Here is a 19,653-nt window from a genome sequence, read left to right on the forward strand (position 1 = left end):
TTATGACTGCTCTAACAATCTCTGTCAGATAATTCTGAAATCTCACTTGTCTCAGTGTTGGCATCTATGGGTTGTCTTTTTTCATTCAGTTTGAAATCTTTCTGGCTCTTGGTGTGACAAGTGATTTTTCACTGAAGCCTGGACATCTGGGTATTAAGTTGTGAGACTCTGGGTCTTACTTAAACCTTTGGCTTTAGCTGGCTTCCCGTGATCCTGCCCTAGCAGGGAAGAGGGCGTGTGCTGTCTTATTATTCCCAGGTAGGGCCAGATGCCTAGGCCCTCTGCCTCTGTCAGCACCTGAGGACAGGAGGGGCCCCTAATTGTTGCTGGGTGGGGTGGGAATTCCAGCCCCTTCATAGGCCTCCACTGATACACACTTTCTGGGAGAGGTACTATTTCTACTAAGAGGTACTATTACCATTCCCCATGTAGCCTTCACTGACACCAAGCCCAACAGAGTAGCCTCATTATTTGGGTGGTGGTAAAAGTTCTGACTCTCCACTAGGCTTTCACTGACCCTACCTCATCAGGTAGGGGTGCTACATTATTGCTGGATGAGGGGGCTCACAGTCCCCAACACCAACCAGGCCACTTCACATCTTCAAGGCTTGGGACATGCTGTTATTTTCACTTGGAATATCTGTCCATCCCTAGTCTGCCTAGAAGACACAGTTCACAGCTCCCTTCCTCTGGGAAGTTCCCCTGACCCCCTGCTCCACCAGGTCAAGCACATCGTTCGCTCCTGGTGCTGGCTCTTCCCACTCATTTGGCTTCAGCTGTTGCTTCTACCCAGTCGCTTCTCAGCCTACTTGTCTGTTTTGCCCTCTAGGCTGGGAGCTCCATATTCCCAGCCACAGTGTGGTCCTTAAATAGACGGGTGCTAGATGAAGGAAAACAAGAAAGAAATGAAGGGAGGGAGACTTGGAGGTATGGAGAGAAGGAGAGAGGGAGGGAAAGGTATATCTTTTCCTACTAGATGGTGTCTTATTCATCTTGGAATCTGCAGAACTTAGCACAGAAACAAAAACATAAGAGGTAGTAATAAGTGTTATATGAATGAGTGAATTAACAGAAAAGAAGGAGGATTGGAATGAGGAATTGCATTTATGGAGCAAGAAAGTATCTCTACCTCCTTGAGGGAAGGATTTAGGTCTTTCTCATCTCTGTAGCTCAGGGCTGATGTGAATAAACAGAATCATCTCAAGAGACAGCTGCATATGGTGCCCACATTCCTTGGCCAAATTGCTACAACAGGAGGGGAAATTCCTTCTTTGGGTCAGACCGAGATCTATGGCCCAATGGGACCAGCAACGGGAGGTTGCATTCCATCGAGGGAAACTCAAACTCAAATCAGATCATTCCAGGAAGGGCTAGTGGCATAATTCCTCTTTCAGAGCACAGCTAAGATACAGAAACATCCTTCAGAGACCTCCCAGTCCAAATCCTTATTCTGTAGATGGGGACACTGGGACTCAGAGACGGGGAGTGACTTACTGGTGTCATACAGAGAGTTAGTGGCCTGGGTCCTTACCCCCAGCCCAGCAGCAGAAGCACAAGGTTGTCCCAAGTCACAAGAAACTCACATCTGACTCTGGGAATTGAACAAAAGCATGCTTATCTCCCATGTTCCCATTCCATTCCACCCAGTTGAGCACTGATCTGGACATGGTGGTGATGGTAACTGCCTCTCTCATGGACTTTTCCTAAGGAAACTGTCCCTACCCTCCAACCCAATAGACTGTGGTGAACAGACAGTCCTAAACAACCACACTTGTCTTGTGACCTCCACAGCCCACCCCCAACACAGGACCACAGGTCCAAACAAGATGGCAGCTGGCCCATGGCCATGATATGGAATGAAAAGATGAGCTGGCCGACAGCATCAGGCGCACAGGCAGAGACGAGATGAGGTTCAAAGAGAACAGAAGAGCCACGACAGGCCAGAAAACAAAGAAGCCAAGGTTATGAGAAATACATGGAGGCAGAAGCAATGACATGGAGAAGAGGGGAAGGTAGAGGACGAGACCAGTCAGCAGTAACAGACTGGAGCAGACCCAAGAAGAGCAGCTGAGTCACAATCATGATGGAAGAACAGGACAGTGATCCACGGTCCTGCTCGAGGTCCATGGAGCTGGCCTGAGTGCAAGACCAACCGGAAAGGGCAAGCCGGCATGCAGCCATTTCGAATAGCGTCACTACAGCAGGTGCATCTTCAGCCTTGGACACCACTGCAGATGGGGTTCTGATGCCTTGACCTGGAGGGACAAGGGCTCTAGCCTGGTCCCCCAAGGAGCTGGCAGATACTGCCGTTTCTTCTTCTCCTCTGCCTACCCCCCCTCCCCCTCCTCCCTCTTCCTCTTTCTGCCTCCTCTTCCTCCTTCCGGTCCTCTTTCCCCCATCAAGCCATTCCATGCCCTGACCATCCAGGGTCAGACTAAATCCTTGACGCCTATCACTACATCTCCTCCTTTCCACAATCCCAGTCATAGCTGCTATTGTGCTGCCCCTTTAATGGGGGAGGAGGGGAAGGAACCAAGGTAGAGAGAGCTTGCTATGAAGGAACGAAGTTCGAAGGCTGGGCCTTCTGACTCCAAAATGCACACTCTAACTAACCATTACGTCGGGAGAAAAAGCCGGGCTTTTGTGAACTTGGATTGACTGAGCCAGACAGGAGAGGAGACAGAGCAATGAAAAGGAAGCCTTCAGACCAAATTGGCTCAGAAATCTATTGCACTAACCACATCATTGCCTGACAAAAAGAATCTGTGTGAAGCCAGTGAGAAGAGAAAGAGAGGAAAAAATAACCCGGCCCTGTGATAGATCCTGTCCACCTTCAAGTCAAAGCTGCTTTCTAAATAGAGGTTAATTTATTTCTCTTATCAAATTCTCCCGCTGGCAGACAAGCAGAACAATGTCACAGTCACTGATCTAGCTGACCCGTGTTTCTGTCTCATCTGATCAAGAGGCTCAGTATGCTGGCAAAGCCAGAGAGGAAGGTCTCGAGATGCTCTGAGCAGCTCGCCCCCTAAGATGTCACAAAGAAAAGGATGGGTTCTCTAGACATGCACAGTTACTTCTTAGGAACCGTACCATTTGAGCCTCCTAAGCACCCCCAGAGGTGGGGATCCCTTCTTCTAGAGACCTATACGTATCTTATGCAAATAACAAAGAAAAAGTGGACCCGACCTAAGATCTGGATTGGAAACCCAAGATTTAAGCTGAAAACAGTATCTCGAATTTTCTGGATGCTTAACATGTGCCATGAACCGTACTAGATGCTTGTATGTGGATTACTTGATTTCATCCCCAAGACAACTCTCTGAGGCTGGTGCTCTTATTATAGCCACCGTGGACATTTTAAAACGTGGCCTCAAATTCCTCGGACTCCTCCCATCGGCAGATGGTTTCTATGCCTCTTCCCCTTGAATCTGAGCAGGAGCGCGACAGCCCCTGTCAGTATGACAGAGCAGAACTGACACTACCAATCCTTGGCTAGTGACAAGCCAAGACAACGCACCACGGTAATGCTAAGTTACAAAAGCCCAGGCAACTTCTGCCTTGTTGCTCAGTTGCTCGTCGAGCCCTGAGCTGCCAGGTGAGAAACCCGACCACCCTGAAGCCGCCACATTGTGAGGAAGCCCAAACCATAAGGCAAGTCCGCATGTAGATGCTTCCGCTGGGTCTCCGCTGAACTCGGTCTCTGATGCACCACAGGCAGACGCTAGACAGGTGACTGATGACGATTCTAGCTCAGAGGCTGGCATGTTTTTTCTTAACATGGCCAAATAGCAAATATTTTAGGCTTTGTGAGCCATGTGGTCCCTGTTGGAACCACTCAATTCTCAATCATAGTGTGAAAGCAGCCGTGGACAATATGGGTGTGGCTCATGCCAATATAACTTTATTCACATAAACAGGTGCAGGTGCTGGGCTGGTTTGGCCTGTGAGCCACAGTGTGCCAATCTCTGCTCTAGAAGATTCCAGCCCCCAGCTGTGTAAGTTTTCCCAGTTGAGTCCCCACAGTTTCCACGAGCATAATTAAAAGGCTGTCGTGCTCCACTAAGTTTGAGGGGCTTTGCTGTGCAGCGGTAGATAACTGGAACGTACCCATTTCATATACAGGAAAACTGAGGCCAAGAGAAATTAGTGGCCTGCCCTGAGGCTCACCGCTAGTAAGTGGGAGAAGCCAGGGCTGACTGCAAGGTTCGCCTGCCTTCAGAGGCCAAGCTCTCAACTGCTTAGATGATGCCACAAGGAGCCAGATGGTGAATGGCTGAGAGCTAGTAGTAAAAACGGTGGGTGATAGTGTGTGAGAGAAAGAACATATGGGCTTTGGTGGGGAGACGTACAAGGGGAGGTCAGAGACGGAGCGAGGGACCAAATTAGGCACGGTCTTGCAGGCTGCAGAAGGAGCTTGATTTGTTTTCTCAATGCAGTAAAGAGCCACTGGGTGGTTTTGAGGCAGAGGGGGATAGGATTCAAATTGCACTCATTAGGAATCACTCTGGCTGCTGTCTGGAGGATGGACTGGGGAGAAGCAATACTCTCTCCAGCCTTACGCAGAGAAGCTAGACAGAGCCTTGCCAGTGAGAGGTCACCGAGCCATCGTGACGCTCATTTGGGTCCTGAACACAGGTGGTGACCTCCCACACGCTTGGACTGATTTGCACTTTACCCACCTTCAACACGGCGCACAGAAGCACTGGGGAGTTTGAGAAATCACCTGTTGGCACGTGCAGGCTTTGCCTCCCACCATAAGGCTGCAAGTGTCCCTGGGAAGGTTCTGGTGCAGTCCAACCAACAGACCAAACACATGGAAATCACGCTGGAAATTTCCATGCCACAGTGGACAGGTGCATAGAGAGGCTGACCATCTGAGGACCAGCCAGAAGTCAATCAAACTGACTGAGGCTCAGAGCTTGCTTCCCCCCGCCCCCGCCCCCCACATATCCATCTATCTAGTCTCTAGCAGGAGCTCAAAAAACAGTCTCCCGTCCCTCGGTGGTCCAATTCAACAGATATGTCAACCCAGCCATCTGCAAGGTTAATCCCGGCAGGTTGGCAAAACATCTCACAGAGCAAAGGGAGCTGGGTCTGGATCACTCAGGAACCCTGCTTAGACTCTCCCGCATTCCCTACTGCTCCCTCCTCGACACATTCATTCATTCTCATTTCCATGTGTCCTCTCTCTAAATTAGACAGATTTCTGGCACACTCACTCTCCACGGAGGGCTGGATGCCCCCTAAGCTTTCCTTACATAAACCACATGGAGCGAGGAGAGCCCAGGTGGGCTGGGAGGTGAGGGTTTCCAGAGCAATTCGCTCAAGCCCCCCTCCCCGCCCCTCCCAGGCAGCGGCAACTCCAGCAGACCCCGACCCAGCACGACCCCGCCCTCACCTTGCTGATCTTGTTGGTTTTGGGGAGCGTCTGGCTGATGTGCAGGTCCGAATACCGGGGTGGCTTTCGTAGAGGGTTGTTGATGTCACACGGGACGGACTCTGTCCGGACCAACCTTGCTGGATCCGTAGGGGTAAAAAACAGCAATTTGGGAGTTTAAGTACCGCTTTGTGTTAAACCGTTCTGCCAGGAAAGCCTAGCTCAGACCCCATCTGGAAGGCCTGCCCCCAGGATGGGAAGGGAATCCTCCAAAAACGATAGTTGTCAGGTCATGGCGTTAAGATCGGGTGTCCTCTGTGCTTTCTAGAATGTTTATGTTGTTAAGAAATGACTTGACAACTGTACATCTTGATAAGGAAGCCGAAGCTATCCATTTGTTTTCCATACCATAATTGTTTCACGTGGGCATCATTTCAGAATTGACCCTCCTTTGAAATACAAGAGGTTCCTGATTCCTTAAGATCTACAATCAATGGATAAGCTCAGAATGACCATCCGTCCTTGCCTCCATCTAACCTTTGTGTCGGGATCCTCTTTGGTCATTTGTGGGATTTCTCAGGCCCGGGCAGCCTGCTGCGTGTCAAGACACGTTTGTCCTAAACAAGGCCACAGGGATCCCTGAAAGGAAGGCTTAGTATCTCCAGACCTCCCCTCAATGTCCTCCCTGAAGCCGCACAAAAAGCTGGGCACACAGCTGATGCTAAATAAATCCAAACGACGTCATCCAAGCTTCTCTTCCCGTCACCCCTCTCGTATTATCACTTCTTATAGGGACCATAGGGAGGGGCAAATTGAGGAGCTCAAATTCAAATCTGATGCCTGGCAGTGTGACTTGTTAGCTGTTTTGTGTTGCGGGGGGAGGGGGGGCGGTGGTGGTGGAGAAGTTAAAGTTTGGACTGACCCAGGAATTTAATCTCTCTGCTTAGCCTGAGCTGCCATCTCCATGGAAACCAACTATATTTTAAACTTCCTACCAACAAGGGTGGGGGATGGGGGGAAAGCAAGAAGCTGGAGGACTTCTGGCAAGTTCCACTGGCTTTGCATGTATGGGCACCTGCTGCCTCGGAGCAAAGGGGGCACGGCCATGAAGGCAGCACGTAGGGAGCCTTTCTTCAGGTGTCGGCTTCTGGAAGCGGGTCACCTTGCAGCAGGCTGGTTCTGGTCTCCGCATGGGAGTTGGACTCCGGCAAAGACCGCTAGGAGGTGGTTTCCCCAGTGAAGCTGACCCAAGCAAGACAAGGGGTCAAGAGCTGTGAGAATTCAGGTTTAAAAAATAGCCTCACTGAGCATATACAGTTGTGCAAGGAACAGATGGTTCTTAATTAAGGATGGGTGGGAAGGGGCAGGAGGGCTGAAGACTTTTCCTTCCCGTGCAATTTCCTCCCCTTGTGGAGGTAAGCAATGCAAAGATCATCGAAAACCAATGGCCCAATGGCTTTGGAACACATCCCAAGGCTTTCGGCAGCAATCTGCTTCCTTCTTTGAGTTTCCCTTGGGCTCATTCTAAATCAGGGCAGATTCCCCGGAGCGTGCATTGACCAAGGCCAGGGGAGCTGGGAGGGACATAGCAGGGACAAGGAGGGACTCCGTCTCACATCAGCAGGTTGTGTACCTCAACATCGGCTCCAAGGCTCTAGCCCACCTATAGATGGGAGGGCAGGGAATTGGCCAGTAAGAATTTTAAAACTGTAATAAGTTGCTAATATCTGAAAATAATACAACTATTTGGGCTTTTCTCTGAAACATGAGAAACATGAGAAAAATTCAGGTCCACGTTGTTTCTATCATTGCTGGAGTGGCTGTCCTCTCTAGATGGTTCCTGGGCTCCCCTTCCACTTTGCATGGCCCCACCTGGCCACCTTCTCTTATTTAGGATCCTGGTTTGGCCCTGCAAGGTATCTGAGTTTGCAAATGGTACCCTAGAGCCTTGCCTCTTAACTTTAAGGGGCAGAGGAACTGCCCACAGATTCGGTTAAAAATGCAGATTTTGGGGGCGCCTGGGTGGCGCAGTCGGTTAAGCGTCCGACTTCAGCCAGGTCACAATCTCGCGGTCCGTGAGTTCGAGCCCCGCGTCGGGCTCTGGGCTGATGGCTCAGAGCCTGGAGCCTGTTTCCGATTCTGTGTCTCCCTCTCTCTCTGCCCCTCCCCTGTTCATGCTCTGTCTCTCTCTGTCCCAAAAATAAATAAACGTTGAAAAAAAAAAATTAAAAAAGAAAAATGCAGATTTTGATTCAGTAGGTCTCCTATACATTGAATAGCAAAGGTCAGAGCCAGTGATATCCAACAGAACTTTCTGTGATGATGAAAGTGCTGGTTATCTGCACTATCCAATATGGTAGCCACCACCTGTGGCTACTGAGCTCTTAAAACGTGGCTGGTGTGACAGAATAATGGAATTTTTATTTTTATTTCATTTAAATTAATCTAAATCTAAATAGCCAGGTGTGGCTAGCAGCTACTGTATTGAACAGCACAGGCCCAGAGAGTCCCCTGGTGAATGAATTGTAACGTAGATAACAGAAGGCAGAGATAACTCCCCCATGAGACAAGAATCAGGGGAACTATTTTGAAAGCTGGACTACAAGGTTTCCCCAGTTGAGTCCCTGGCAGGTAGGAAAAAGCCTCTCCTTCTGGTCTTTCCTTCGCACTAAATTGGTCTTGCTTTTTGTGCAAGATACAAGGCTATCCACGGCTCTCCCAAGGGCAGCTGTTACCTCGCTGCTTGGACAGGTTGGCCAGGACACTCCCAGAGCCCCAGGGGACAGAACACAGATGGCCCAAAACCAACAGACCCAAGCCCGACCCCTCCCCATGCCCACCTCTGCAGGGCCAAATGATTGAGTCTGGAGAGCATGTGAGAGGAAACACTCAGCCAGCACTCTTTTTAAGTGGGAAGGAAAAGCAATGAGATTAGGGGGGAAAGAGAGGAGAGTGGAAATTAGGAGAGCAGACAAGAATGAGAGAAAAAGAGTTAGGAAGGGGGAGATGAATCTGGGGGCTAAAGTATCAGAGAGACGAGCAGCGGGGCAAGGAACAGGGAGAAGAGGCACAGGAAATGGATGAAGGGGACAGATGGCAGGAAGAAGAACATCAGAAAGGAAAAAATTGGCAAATATCGGGGGATTAAGAGGTACGCAGAAATGGCCTGGATGGGACAGCTATCTCAGAGGGCCTGCAGAAGCCCCTGCGCCACCCTACCCCTAGGGCATCGAGTGTTAAATACTTACCTCCTCTGTGGATGATCAGGAGATGACAGGGTGGGGCTTCTTTGGTGCATTTGTTGTGGCACTTTAACCTGAGAGAGAGAAAGACAGAGAAGGATGGAAAGATGGGTGGCTGGGAGGCTGGGTGGGTGGGTGGATGGACTGGTGGGTGAGTGGGTGGATGGGTGGATGGATGGGTGGGTGGATGGGTTGGTAAATGGGTGGATGGATGGATGGATGGATGGATGAATGGGTAGACAGATGGTGGTTGGTTGGATGGATGGAAGGGTGGGTAGATGGAATCGTGGCTGAGTGGGTGGATGGATGGGTGGGTGGATGGATGGATGGAAGGATGGATAGATGGATGAGTGGATGGACACATGGTGGTTGGATGGATGGATGGATGGATGGATAGATGAATGGATGGATGAATGGGTGGGTGGGTAGATAGATGGATGAATAGATGGATGTGATGCCTTGGTGGTTTAGAAATCTCTAGAAGCTGTGGATACAAAAATCTGAGATGAGATAGGGCAGCTAAAGTATCTCCTTGGCACCTAGGAAATCAACTCTGAAGAGAGTCTGTTGCCATTCCCCTCACAGGTCAGTCCTGGGTGGTTCAGAGTGGGTAGCAACTCTTCCACCAACCATGTCCACTTGGACTTTATGCTTTGAAATATATTTCCACTTTTGGTCTGTATTTTTAATCTTTATTGTCATCGTCATCATCCAATCCTAATAATCTTCCACTGTTTACTTGTAAATTCATCTGGCAACCATGGCACTAAACATATTACATACACTATGTCATTGGACCTTTATAACAACTTTACACAATGGATATTATTATCATTCCCATTTTACAGATGGAAAAACAGATTAACTGAGCTTTCCTGGCAGAAACCTCAGGTCAGTGGCGCCAAAGGTGGTTTCTCGTTTTTCTTAAAGCCTCAAGCAACAGGACACAGCTAACCATGGCTTCCCCTTAGGATGAGATCAGTAACGGCTATTCAGTTTTAGATGTACGAAGAGTTTATAGAGTCAAAATGTCCTACTTTGAGACAATGTCACCTTGCTCTCCCCCAAAGAGTTACCAGACTTCAAAAGGATAATAGATAATAGAAACCCCAAGTAATTTTGACCTGGCTTTGTCTTTTCCGTTTAGAGTTTTATGTCAGTAGGAAAGATATACGCTGTGGCAGATGCTGTGGGTACCCCACCTGCATCCTTTTGGGTTCCCTTATCATTTCTGTGCACGCCAGCCTAACTTCCAACAGCCAACATCTTTGCCAGAAGACACCCTTAGCCTGCTCAGAGGTTTAATATTAAAATACACAGAGAGGCAGGAGCTTTAGATTTGCCCTCGACCCTCTTCCTCTCTAGGGATTTGACAGTTCTCTTTAACAGAATGGTCTCAACACCCAGTCATAGACTCAACTTTGACTCCCCCAATTAGTCTAGCTCACTGGTTCTCAAAGTGGAGTCCTGAGACCAGTCACATCGGCACCATCCTGGAACTTTTCAGAAATGCCAATTTCTGGGACCCCCCCCACCCCCCCGGATTGATGGATCTGAGACTCCAGAGCTGAAATGCAGTTAACATGTTTGGAACAAGCCCTCCACCTGAGCGTGATATGTGCTCATGTGTGAGAACCACTGGTCTAGTTGATTGTTTTGGAACGTCTATGCACATTTGCCCAATTATTTTTTTGTCTTCAGTCTTTTGGGCCCTAATAGGGCACTGAATTCCTCTTTCATATGGAAAGGTTAGCCCTGAGGCCGCCAGGAGTGCAGGGATGAAGCGGGGCTGGGGGTGGGGGGTGGGGGGAATGCAGGCAGCATGGAACAATGCCGGATCACATCGTAAGAACATTAGTCCGTCTCCAAATCTCCTCTCTGACTGCAACGGGGAACTCTCTGGTGCTAACACATCTTTATATCTCTCTACCACATGCTAAGCCCAGTCCCAGATTTGGACAGGCAACAGTATCCACAGGACATGTAATACATTTATTTTTCCGGGGCGCTTGCGTGGCTCAGTCAGTTAAGCGTCCGACTTCGGCTCAGAGGTCATGATCTTGTGGTCTGTGAGTTCGAGCCCCGCGTCAGGCTCTGTGCTGACAGCTCAGAGCCTGGAGCCTGCTTCGGATTCTGTGTATGTCTCTCTCTCTGCCCCTCCCCTGCTTGTGCTCTGTCTCTCTCTCTCTTTCTCTCTCAAAAATAAATAAACATTAAAAAAATAAATAAATTTATTTTTCCATTTTTCCATTTTTTTCCCCTGGTTGCCTTATATTAATGGAAGTGATGCTGATTTTCCACCCATGGTAATAAGACACATTTCCATCCTTAAATAAATGTATTGAAATTTAAAAGGCCATAAATAGTAAATAAATAAAAGGAAGGCTGCTACATACATATGACAAAATCACGACAGGGTTGTGAGCGAATGATTGAATCAACTAGGGACAAATTAGCTTAGTTCAGAACTGTCAAAAAAAGTGGCAGCTCTTGGCCCCTAAAAGTCTAAGATGATTGAAAAGCATTAAGAGGTGCTACTGGGGGGCACCTGGATGGCTCGGTCAGTTGAGTGTCTGACTTCAGCTCAGGTCATGATCTCGCGGTTCATTGGTTCGAGCCCCACGTTGGGCTCACTGCGATCAGACTGTCAGCACAGAGCCTGCTTCAGCTCCTCTGTCCCCACCCCCTCTGCCCCTCCCCAACCTGCGCTCTCCCAAAAAAAAAAAAAATACTAAAAAAGAAAAAAGAGAGGTACAAGCTCTGAGAACAAGTGCTTGTGATGAGCCACGAAATGCCCCCGGGGCTTTACGCAATTTATTTAATCCTCATATCAATCCTAAAAAGGAGGAACTAGGGGCACCAGGGTGGCTCAGTCAGTTAAGCATCTGACTCTTGATTTTGGCTCAGGTCCTGATCTCACAGTCCTGGGAGAGAGCCCTGCATTGGGTTCCATGCACGGAGCCTGGTTGGGATTCTCTCTCTCTCTCTTTCTCTCTCTGCCCTTCCCCACCTCAAAAAAAAATAAATAAATAAATAAATAAATAAATAAAAAGTAGGAACGTTTGTTATCCCCATTTTACAGAGTGAAAAACTGAGGCTTGGCCAACTTGGATAACTTGCTGAAGGTCAAATAGCCAGTAACAGACAGAAGTCCCGAGCCCAGCTCTAACCTCACGCAGATGCGTGTAAAACCTTCATTCTTCTTTACGTCTTGGGGGTGGGGTGAATGAGTGGGAAGGTTCCTAGGATCTCTAACCAGCACAATCAAAATGTCCTCCTTTGAGACAAGCCTAAGATGTCACTTTGCTCTTCCCCTACAGTTGCCTGACCTCACAAGGATAATAAAAATCCCACCTTACTGCAAATTTGTCTTTTTCTTTTCTTTCTTTTTTTTTTTTTTTAATTTTTTGAATGTTTATTTTTGAGGAAGAGGGACAGAGCATGAGCAGGGGAGGGGCAGAGAGAGGGAGACACAGAATCCAAAGCAGGATCCAGGCTCCGAGCCATCAGCACAGAGCCCGACGCGGGGCTCGAACTCACAAACCGCGAGATCATGACCTGAGCCGAAGTCGGACGCTTAACCGACTGAGCCACCCAGGCACCCCATGTCTTTTTCTTTTCTAAAGCTCCCCGGACTCTCAAGTCCCAGTTCCCCTGGAGGTCATTGGTATTGCATCCAAACCCTAGTTCGAAGCTCCAGGGAATGTGCAACTAGCCCTTCATTCATTCTGCAAACACTTAACGGGGCCTACTGGGCCCCAGGTCCTGGGGACATGCCGGGAACAGGGCAGATGAAGCCGCTATGCTTACGGGGAGGGATAAAAACCACGTAAACAAATATCAGATCATGGCAGGTGTGTTGAGATGGAAGAAAAAAATCATTCAGGGAAACCGGATGGAGGGTATGGAAGTGAGAAGGAAGGGCTTCCGGCCGGTGCAAAAGTGGGGGGCAGGAACAAGCTGGTGGGTTCAGGGGTCAGAGGTTAAAGGCCGATGAGGCCGAAGAGAACCACAAAGCGATAAAGACACGAGGAAGGGGAGGAAGACACGGACAGGGCCCCCCGCAACCCTGGCGAGGCATCTGTATTTGATTCTGCAGGCCCCGGGAAGCCACTGGAGGCCGTCACAGCCGGGATAGGTCAGACTGATGCTTGGGAAGCCCTGAGCTGGGGAATCCGCTGATGCCAAATGAGAGTGGAACCGAGAAGTTTCTGCACTCACTGCTGTTGGAAATCGCTTGATTCTGCCCTGGAAGCTTCCAGAAAGAAATTTTTCCTTTCTGCCTCTCCCGCCTACGAGTCTTCTCTAACGAGCGCAGCTGGAATGGTGACGTGCAGGTGTGGAGAAGCCCGGTCGCTGTCGTGGGCAGCACTCTGAAGCAGGAGCAGGCAGTCCCCATGCCACCGCTGGACCGCGCCCGAACCAGGACGGGGCAGGCGGAGCCTCCTGTGACCTCAGCCCGTGCCCTGCCTCCCCCAGGCATGATCCCCTCCGGTATCCCTCGTTGCTTGTCTTTTGCAGTTAGAGAAAAGCCTTCCTTCATCTCTGGCCAAAAGGCGGGAGATGGAACGCTTGTCCCTCTGGCCAGCGCTTCAAAGGGCGGCCCTAGCAAGGGGGGCACAGCCACTGCTCTTGCAGAAAAGCCCAGAGAACTTTCACGCTAAGACACTTAACCCTTTGCACGGAGGTAGGTGGAGCACTGGCATCTACTAACTGAGTGGGCCGACTAGCCTAGCGCTGAAATGATACAGACCCTCAAGGGCAGGGGAAGAAGGAGCCAGAGAAGGAAATGCACAGGATTCCACCCAGATGAGACTTTTCCTTTCACTGCCCATAGAAGGGAAAACTAAGGCCGACCGCCCGCTTCCAAATCAGACCCCCAAGGCTCAACCTCCAAGGCTCTGATTTGGTCTTTGCCGGGAACATGGGTGTTCAGTGAGTGAATGCCAGAACCACTGAATGAGGAAGACACATTCTACTTCCCAAACAAGGGGTGTCCAGAAGCCTAGATCTTCCAGAATACAGGACCCTCCCCTCCAAAAAGGCAAAATGGGGTCAGGAAAATATGAAGCAGGGATCTGGGTTCAAGGTCCGGCATTATCACTTCCTGGCCGTGACAACTTGAGTAAGTCACCGACCCGCTCTGAGCCACAGTCTCGTCATCTGTAAAATGGGGACAATCATAGTATCTGTAGCTGCAAAGAAACGTAGTATCCGCAGTTGCGTAGCCGCAGAGAAAACTAATGATATGACACACGCGGGTGCCCAGGACGATTACTTGAAGTAGCAGGTGCTGTTGTTTTTGTTATAGTCATTCTTACTATTGCTAGTTTGTGTCTCAAGCCCCTGAGACAGTGGAGGACTTTCTCTTGCTGAATTGTGGGCTGACTGCAATGCCTGGAGCTTTGAAACACCCACGGGTGGGACCTGGCTGGTGACGATCCCAGTCTCCTCCCCCTTGGGTGGGACGGACACTCAGAGGTGTCAGAGGTGAGACTGGACGCCAGCTACCCAGAGCCGTTACCTGCCCAGCGAAGCACCCAGTGCTGGCTTCCTTCCTTCCCTTCCTGGTCTCACTCCCCTGCTCCCCCGCTGGCATGGTCTGGATCACCTCTTCAATACACTTGCCCTCGAATCCTTGTTTTGAGGCCTTGAGGAAGAGGCGAGCCCAAACAGGACACCATGATCATGAAAGGAGGCTTAAAACCCAATGCGGCCATCCCAAAGCTCTCACACCAAAGCCGAGCCTCTACTCCCTGTCCTTTGTGGGTCTGCGGCCCACGGTCCTTAATGAATTTGTTTCTCCAGGTGCTTCGTTCCACACAGAGAAAAGGGAGGGCTGGGGGGGCACACAGCTGACAGGACAAAGCTCCCTATCAAACTTGGCCCAGAGGAGCACCACGAGTTAGCACCGTGGCTCTGAACAACGCCAGGCACCAGGGAAAGGTCATATGGGGTTCCCGAAGCAGTTAGAAGCTTGGGTTTCCGAGTCAAGCCAACATGAGCCTGAACCACAGTTCTGCCCTCCCCACACCAAGGGGACATCCGTCCGCCTTGCTGAGATGCAGGTTCCTCGTCTGCAAAACTGTTCTGAGGATCTCACCAAAAAATGCCCGAGTGGGGTCCACCAAGGCAGCATACAGGTCAAGGTTTCCGTAGGTAGGCTGAAACAACTTGAGTGGACACAGGGAATGCCACGCGAACCTCACGCAGCCTGGAAACTTGGAAAGGATTTATTTAAGACTTTTCATTGAAGAAGGTTAAATTTTTTTTTTTTTTAAACTTTCAAAGCTAATAGGATAAGCTTCGGTTACGGAGAAAAGTTGCTTTCGTGGGATATCTTGTTCCCCAGAGGAGCTGCTGGCTAAATGAGACATCCTCTCCGTCTGACAGTTAAATGTGTGAATTTATCTTCAGGGCAAGATCTGGGTCTTCCTCATCCTCGTAGCCTCCCGTTCCTTCCCCCCTTTCAGTGCCTGGCCTGGGGGCTGGTGCATAATACGTGCTGCATAAACACTACAGACACAGAAGGAGAGAAAAGGAAAGACAAGGAAGGAAGGGCAGAAGGGAAAGCCATCGAATGCCACTGACCGCCCCCGGTGTGCGGGCGTGAATGGTCTCTATCAAAAGGCTTCTTGAAAAATGATTCCTATTTCTTATAAAAGGAATCTCTCACAGTTTGTGAAATGCAGGTGTGTCCATCTCTGCATTCTTCTCTCGAGGTCCCCTCTCCCCCACAGTGAGGTCAGGACAGGGGTTGGGCCAGAAGCACATGAACTTGCATGGACCTTGCCTGGGAACGGTGGGGGACAAATGAGCAGCTTTGCTGTTTCCTTAATGGATCTGTCATGGCCCCCAGCCTTCCTGTGGGGCAGACGAGAGCCCAGAGACCCGTGTGGCGCTGGGATCAGAAGGCTAGCCTTCCCCGAAGGGGGGCGGGCAAAATTCCTGCTGGTGAACACAGTCATGTCCATTTCAAATGGTTCACTGGGCAGTTGTAACCAATTTACAAAGTCTGCAGCCCAACTCCCTGACCCTGACTTTGTCTCGTCCACCCCAGCTTGCTTTGCAATCCACCTGAGCAGGGCACAGCCCTTCCTTACAGAGAACAAACGATGTTTTGGAAACCTGGCTCCCAGCATCTGAATGAGGGAACGTTAAAGAAACGCCTACGTCTTATATAACCTGTTTTTTCTGAACAACACAGCCATGAAGGGTGGAAACCATCATGCCCATTTCAAAGTCAGGAAGACTGAGGCTCAGGAAGCAGGCCACTCATACAGACAGTAAAGAGCAGAGTCAGGGTCATTCATTCATTCATGCACATAAAGATGTGATTGCCTTCCTCCTCGGTGCCAGGTGCGGGGTGAGGCCCCAGGGTGTGTGTAATAAAACAGGGCAAGAATTCTCTCTTTAATCATCTCTCTTGCCAAGATCCAGCACACAGTGTTCGCCATCCAGGTATGTAAACCCATCTCTGACTATTCCGATCACGAACATCTTTCCGTCCATCCCACTGCCTCAGAGTTGCCCCTTTTCTAGAAAGGATCCCCTGTGGATCGGAACTAGGTTCTCGGGGGCTTGGGTTGGCAAGAACCACTTTCCCTCCAGAAGCTCCTTTTGAGATCTACTCCGCCAACAAACATTTCCTGAGCGCTTTCTACGTGCCAAGTACCGTGCCGGCCCTGGGGGTACAGAGAGTGAAGGACACGGGCAGAGCCCTACCCTCAACTAGTTTGAAGTCCGGTCAGAGAGACGGGCAGGTACACGGGCGAAGACAACGTAGTTACATTACGTGGGATGACGGTGAAGGACCGGGTGTGGCACTTTGGACCTGAGGGGAGTCCAGGAGGGCGTTCTGCAGGAAGAGGTGACCGAGCTGAGCCTGAAAGATAAATGGGAGCTGGCCGAAGTGTGCAAGGGAGATCCAGGCAGAAGCAACACAAGGCGGTGCGAGCATGTGTTGATTGGTGGGCAGGTGGCCTACTGCCGGGGTTGAGACTTCAGTGATGCTGGAGTCCTGGGTTCAAGGAGGGAGGCAGTGAGAGGGGCGAAAGGACAGCCGAGTAAGGGACGGCACAGCGTGTCACTGGGAGCCTGGATGTACCCTGACAGCAAGGGAGAACCAAGGAAGGATTTTAAGCGGGGAGGCAAAGGCTGGATATGCATTTTGCAAAGACCCCCTTCCCCCCTCCCTGCCCCGCTCACTTCTACGGGCAGAATATGTACAATTAAAGGGCACAAAGCTCCCTCACGCATTATATTCCTGACTTCCTGCTTTCTGCTCTCCTTCTCCCAGGTCACCGCACTAAGTGTTCCTCAAGGCTTCTTGCAAAATCACAAAACCAAATCATTGCCCTCTTTATAGTGGGGCTTGTTTCACTGACTCCCCCAACTGAGCAGTTCTGTCTCATCTTGGTTCCCCTGTGGTCTCTCATTTAAGCCAATGCTTCGAGAAATGCCCCATATGCTCTCAGTGGAGGATATCAAAACACTTCTTCCCCTTCCCGCTGACAACTCAGTGAGGCTGAGCTCTTTGGCCCGCGACTGGGTAAGAAAAAAAAAACGACAACGACAACAACAACAAAAAACCCAACAACAGAGATGAACAAGGTTGGTGGGGAGTGTTAACGTATAAATCATACCGCAGGCTCCAAAAAATAATGAAAAATGATCAGGAAAACCCAGCACTTCTCTCCATAAGAAGATATACTGCAGGAAAGCTGTGGATTTATTAGCTGTTGGAGATGTCCCCCCCTCCCCATCCTGCAACTTCCCCAAGAGAGGAGAGAGTGACCACAGAGTTTTCTTGGTTCCTAGGACCCGCAGGTGTTCATCAGAACACAAAGACCCGTTTGCTATCTTCCTTTTTTTATATATATTTTAATGTTTTTATTTATTTTTGAGAGAGAGAGAGAGAGAGAGAGAGAAAGACAGAGCATGAGCGGGGGAGGGGCAGAAAGGAAGGGAGACACAGAATCCGAAACAGGCTCCATGCTCTGAGCCGTCAGCACAGAGCCCGACGCAGGGCTCGAACCCGTGAACTGCGAGATCATGACCTGAGATCAAGTCAGACGCTTAACCGACCGAGCCCCCCAGGCACTGCCCCCCACCTTCGCCATCTTTCAATTCAAGAAATAGAGCAGAGGGTAGCAGGCTCGGGGAATGAGGAGGAAAAAGATTACTAGCTCTGGTCTGAGGTCAGGTTGAGATCAGATTTGCATCTTCCATTCTGCCTGTTTAAGTCAAGGAGAAGCAGAGAGGGGGCTAGCATTTGTTGCTGGCCTACTGTGTGGCTGGCCCTTCACCCACGTAAAGTGGCTAAGAGTCTGGGATGTTGAGTCAGAGAGACCAGTGGTTTGATGAGCAGATCTACCTACTGGGAGACTTTGGATTTACTCCTGAAGGCCTCCGTTTCTTCATCTGTAAAATGGGGAGGAACAGACCCTACCTTCCAGGGTTGTTGCAAGGATTACATGAGATCATGCATGCGAGCTGTTCAGCAAAATGTCCAGCACTTAGTAAGCCCTCAATACATGATCCCATCAGCACCATCCATCACACTCAACGCCCACCTCAGCGTCTAGCAGAATTATTATTTTTTAAGTTGTTTTCTTTACTTTTTTTTTTGAGGGGGGGGCAGAGAGAGAGGGAGAGAGAGAATCCCAAACAGACTCTGCACTGTCAGCACGGAGCCCAAAGCAGGGCTTGATCTCATGAACCGTGAAATCATGACCTGAGACAAAATCGAGAGTCGGATGCTTACCTACTGGGCCACCCAGGTGCCCCTCCAGTAAAATAATCATCCTCCACAGACAACTGTGATTGGACCCAGAGTTTTGCACGTACTAGGCAAAAACGCCCATAAGGGACCGTGAATTCCCATTCTGATTGTTGCAAAAACAGAAATGTTTCTATTAATGGAAAAGTAAGTTCAGGCTTCAAGCTGGTGATCTCTGAAATGCATGCTTATAATTATATCCTGCCAATATCCTGTGTGGGGTATAAATTCCCGAAGCTTCCAGGAACTTCACGGCAGCTGCAGCATCGTGTTCATCAACTCCTCAGTCTTTCCAGGGCCAGGAAAATGAGTGCACCCCGTTGCTCAAACCAACCATGGCTTACTCCACACTTCCACCTCATCACCTGTGGCTGGAGTCACTGTGCAAAACCAGGAAATTTTCAGATAAAACACGGTATTCTGATGCAAAAACACAGGTTAGGAGAACACACAGCCCCAGAGAAGAACCAGTAAGTACACAAAATCCAAATAGAAAGATCCAATAACAGAGCCACGGCTCATTGAAATGAACATCAGTAGAGATGCCGGGGTGGCTCAGTCGGTTGAGCATCCGACTTCAGCTCAGGTCATAATCTCACGATTCACAGGTTTGAGCCCCATGTCGGGCTCTGTGCTGACAGCTCAGAGCCTGGAGACTGCTTCAGATTCTGTGTCTCCCCCTCCCTCTTTGCCCCTCCCCTGCTCATGCTCTGTCTGTCTGTCTCTCAACAATAAATAAGAACATTAACAAAAAAATTTTTTAATGAAAATTAGTAAAGTGTCAGCTTATATGGAAAGAAGTAAGTGCGAGCACATCCAGCCAAGCTACCGAAGGCAGAAGGAGAAGGAACATGTTTAAAGGGCATTCAAACACTGGAATAAATTGGAAGTCTTGGGCTAGTTAACTCAGTTTTCTAAACTCACTTTTCACCTTCCCAGGGAAATGATTATGGGTCTCACCCCTACAGAAGTGGGCAGTGACCTAAATCAGAACACAGGAAATGTTTCTATTTGCACAGACATGCCCCAACCAACATGGGTCACCTGGGACATGGGACTTCCGGTGCTAAACCCAGGAAAGTCCCAGGCAAACCGAGATGTTTGATCGCATTATTGAATATTGTAATGGCACTCCAGGGGCGCCTGCGTGGCCCAGTCGGTTGAGTGTCCGACTTCAGCTCAAGTCATGATCTCGCAGTTTGTGGGTTCGAGCCCTGCATCGGGCTCTGTACTGACAGCTCAGAGCCCGGAGC

General features: G+C 49.7%; 1 protein-coding gene across 3 annotated transcripts in view; it reads right to left on the bottom strand.

The window, feature by feature from the left end:
- KSR2 (kinase suppressor of ras 2) overlaps positions 1-19,653 on the bottom strand; it is a 442,708-nt gene that overhangs the window by 92,405 nt on the left and 330,650 nt on the right. For 2 of the 3 annotated variants that reach the window (XM_045459431.1, XM_045459432.1), the window contains exons 8-9: positions 8,626-8,693; positions 5,399-5,523 (exon numbers count right to left, since the gene is read on the bottom strand). In XM_045459431.1, the coding sequence (XP_045315387.1) occupies positions 5,399-5,523; positions 8,626-8,693 (193 nt within the window). The remainder of the gene's footprint in view (positions 1-5,398; positions 5,524-8,625; positions 8,694-19,653) is intronic. The other variant, XM_045459434.1, reaches the window with a different exon arrangement.

The sequence above is a fragment of the Leopardus geoffroyi genome, chromosome D3 (genome assembly GCF_018350155.1).
Source record: "Leopardus geoffroyi isolate Oge1 chromosome D3, O.geoffroyi_Oge1_pat1.0, whole genome shotgun sequence".
In the NCBI taxonomy this organism is placed as follows: domain Eukaryota; kingdom Metazoa; phylum Chordata; class Mammalia; order Carnivora; family Felidae; genus Leopardus; species Leopardus geoffroyi.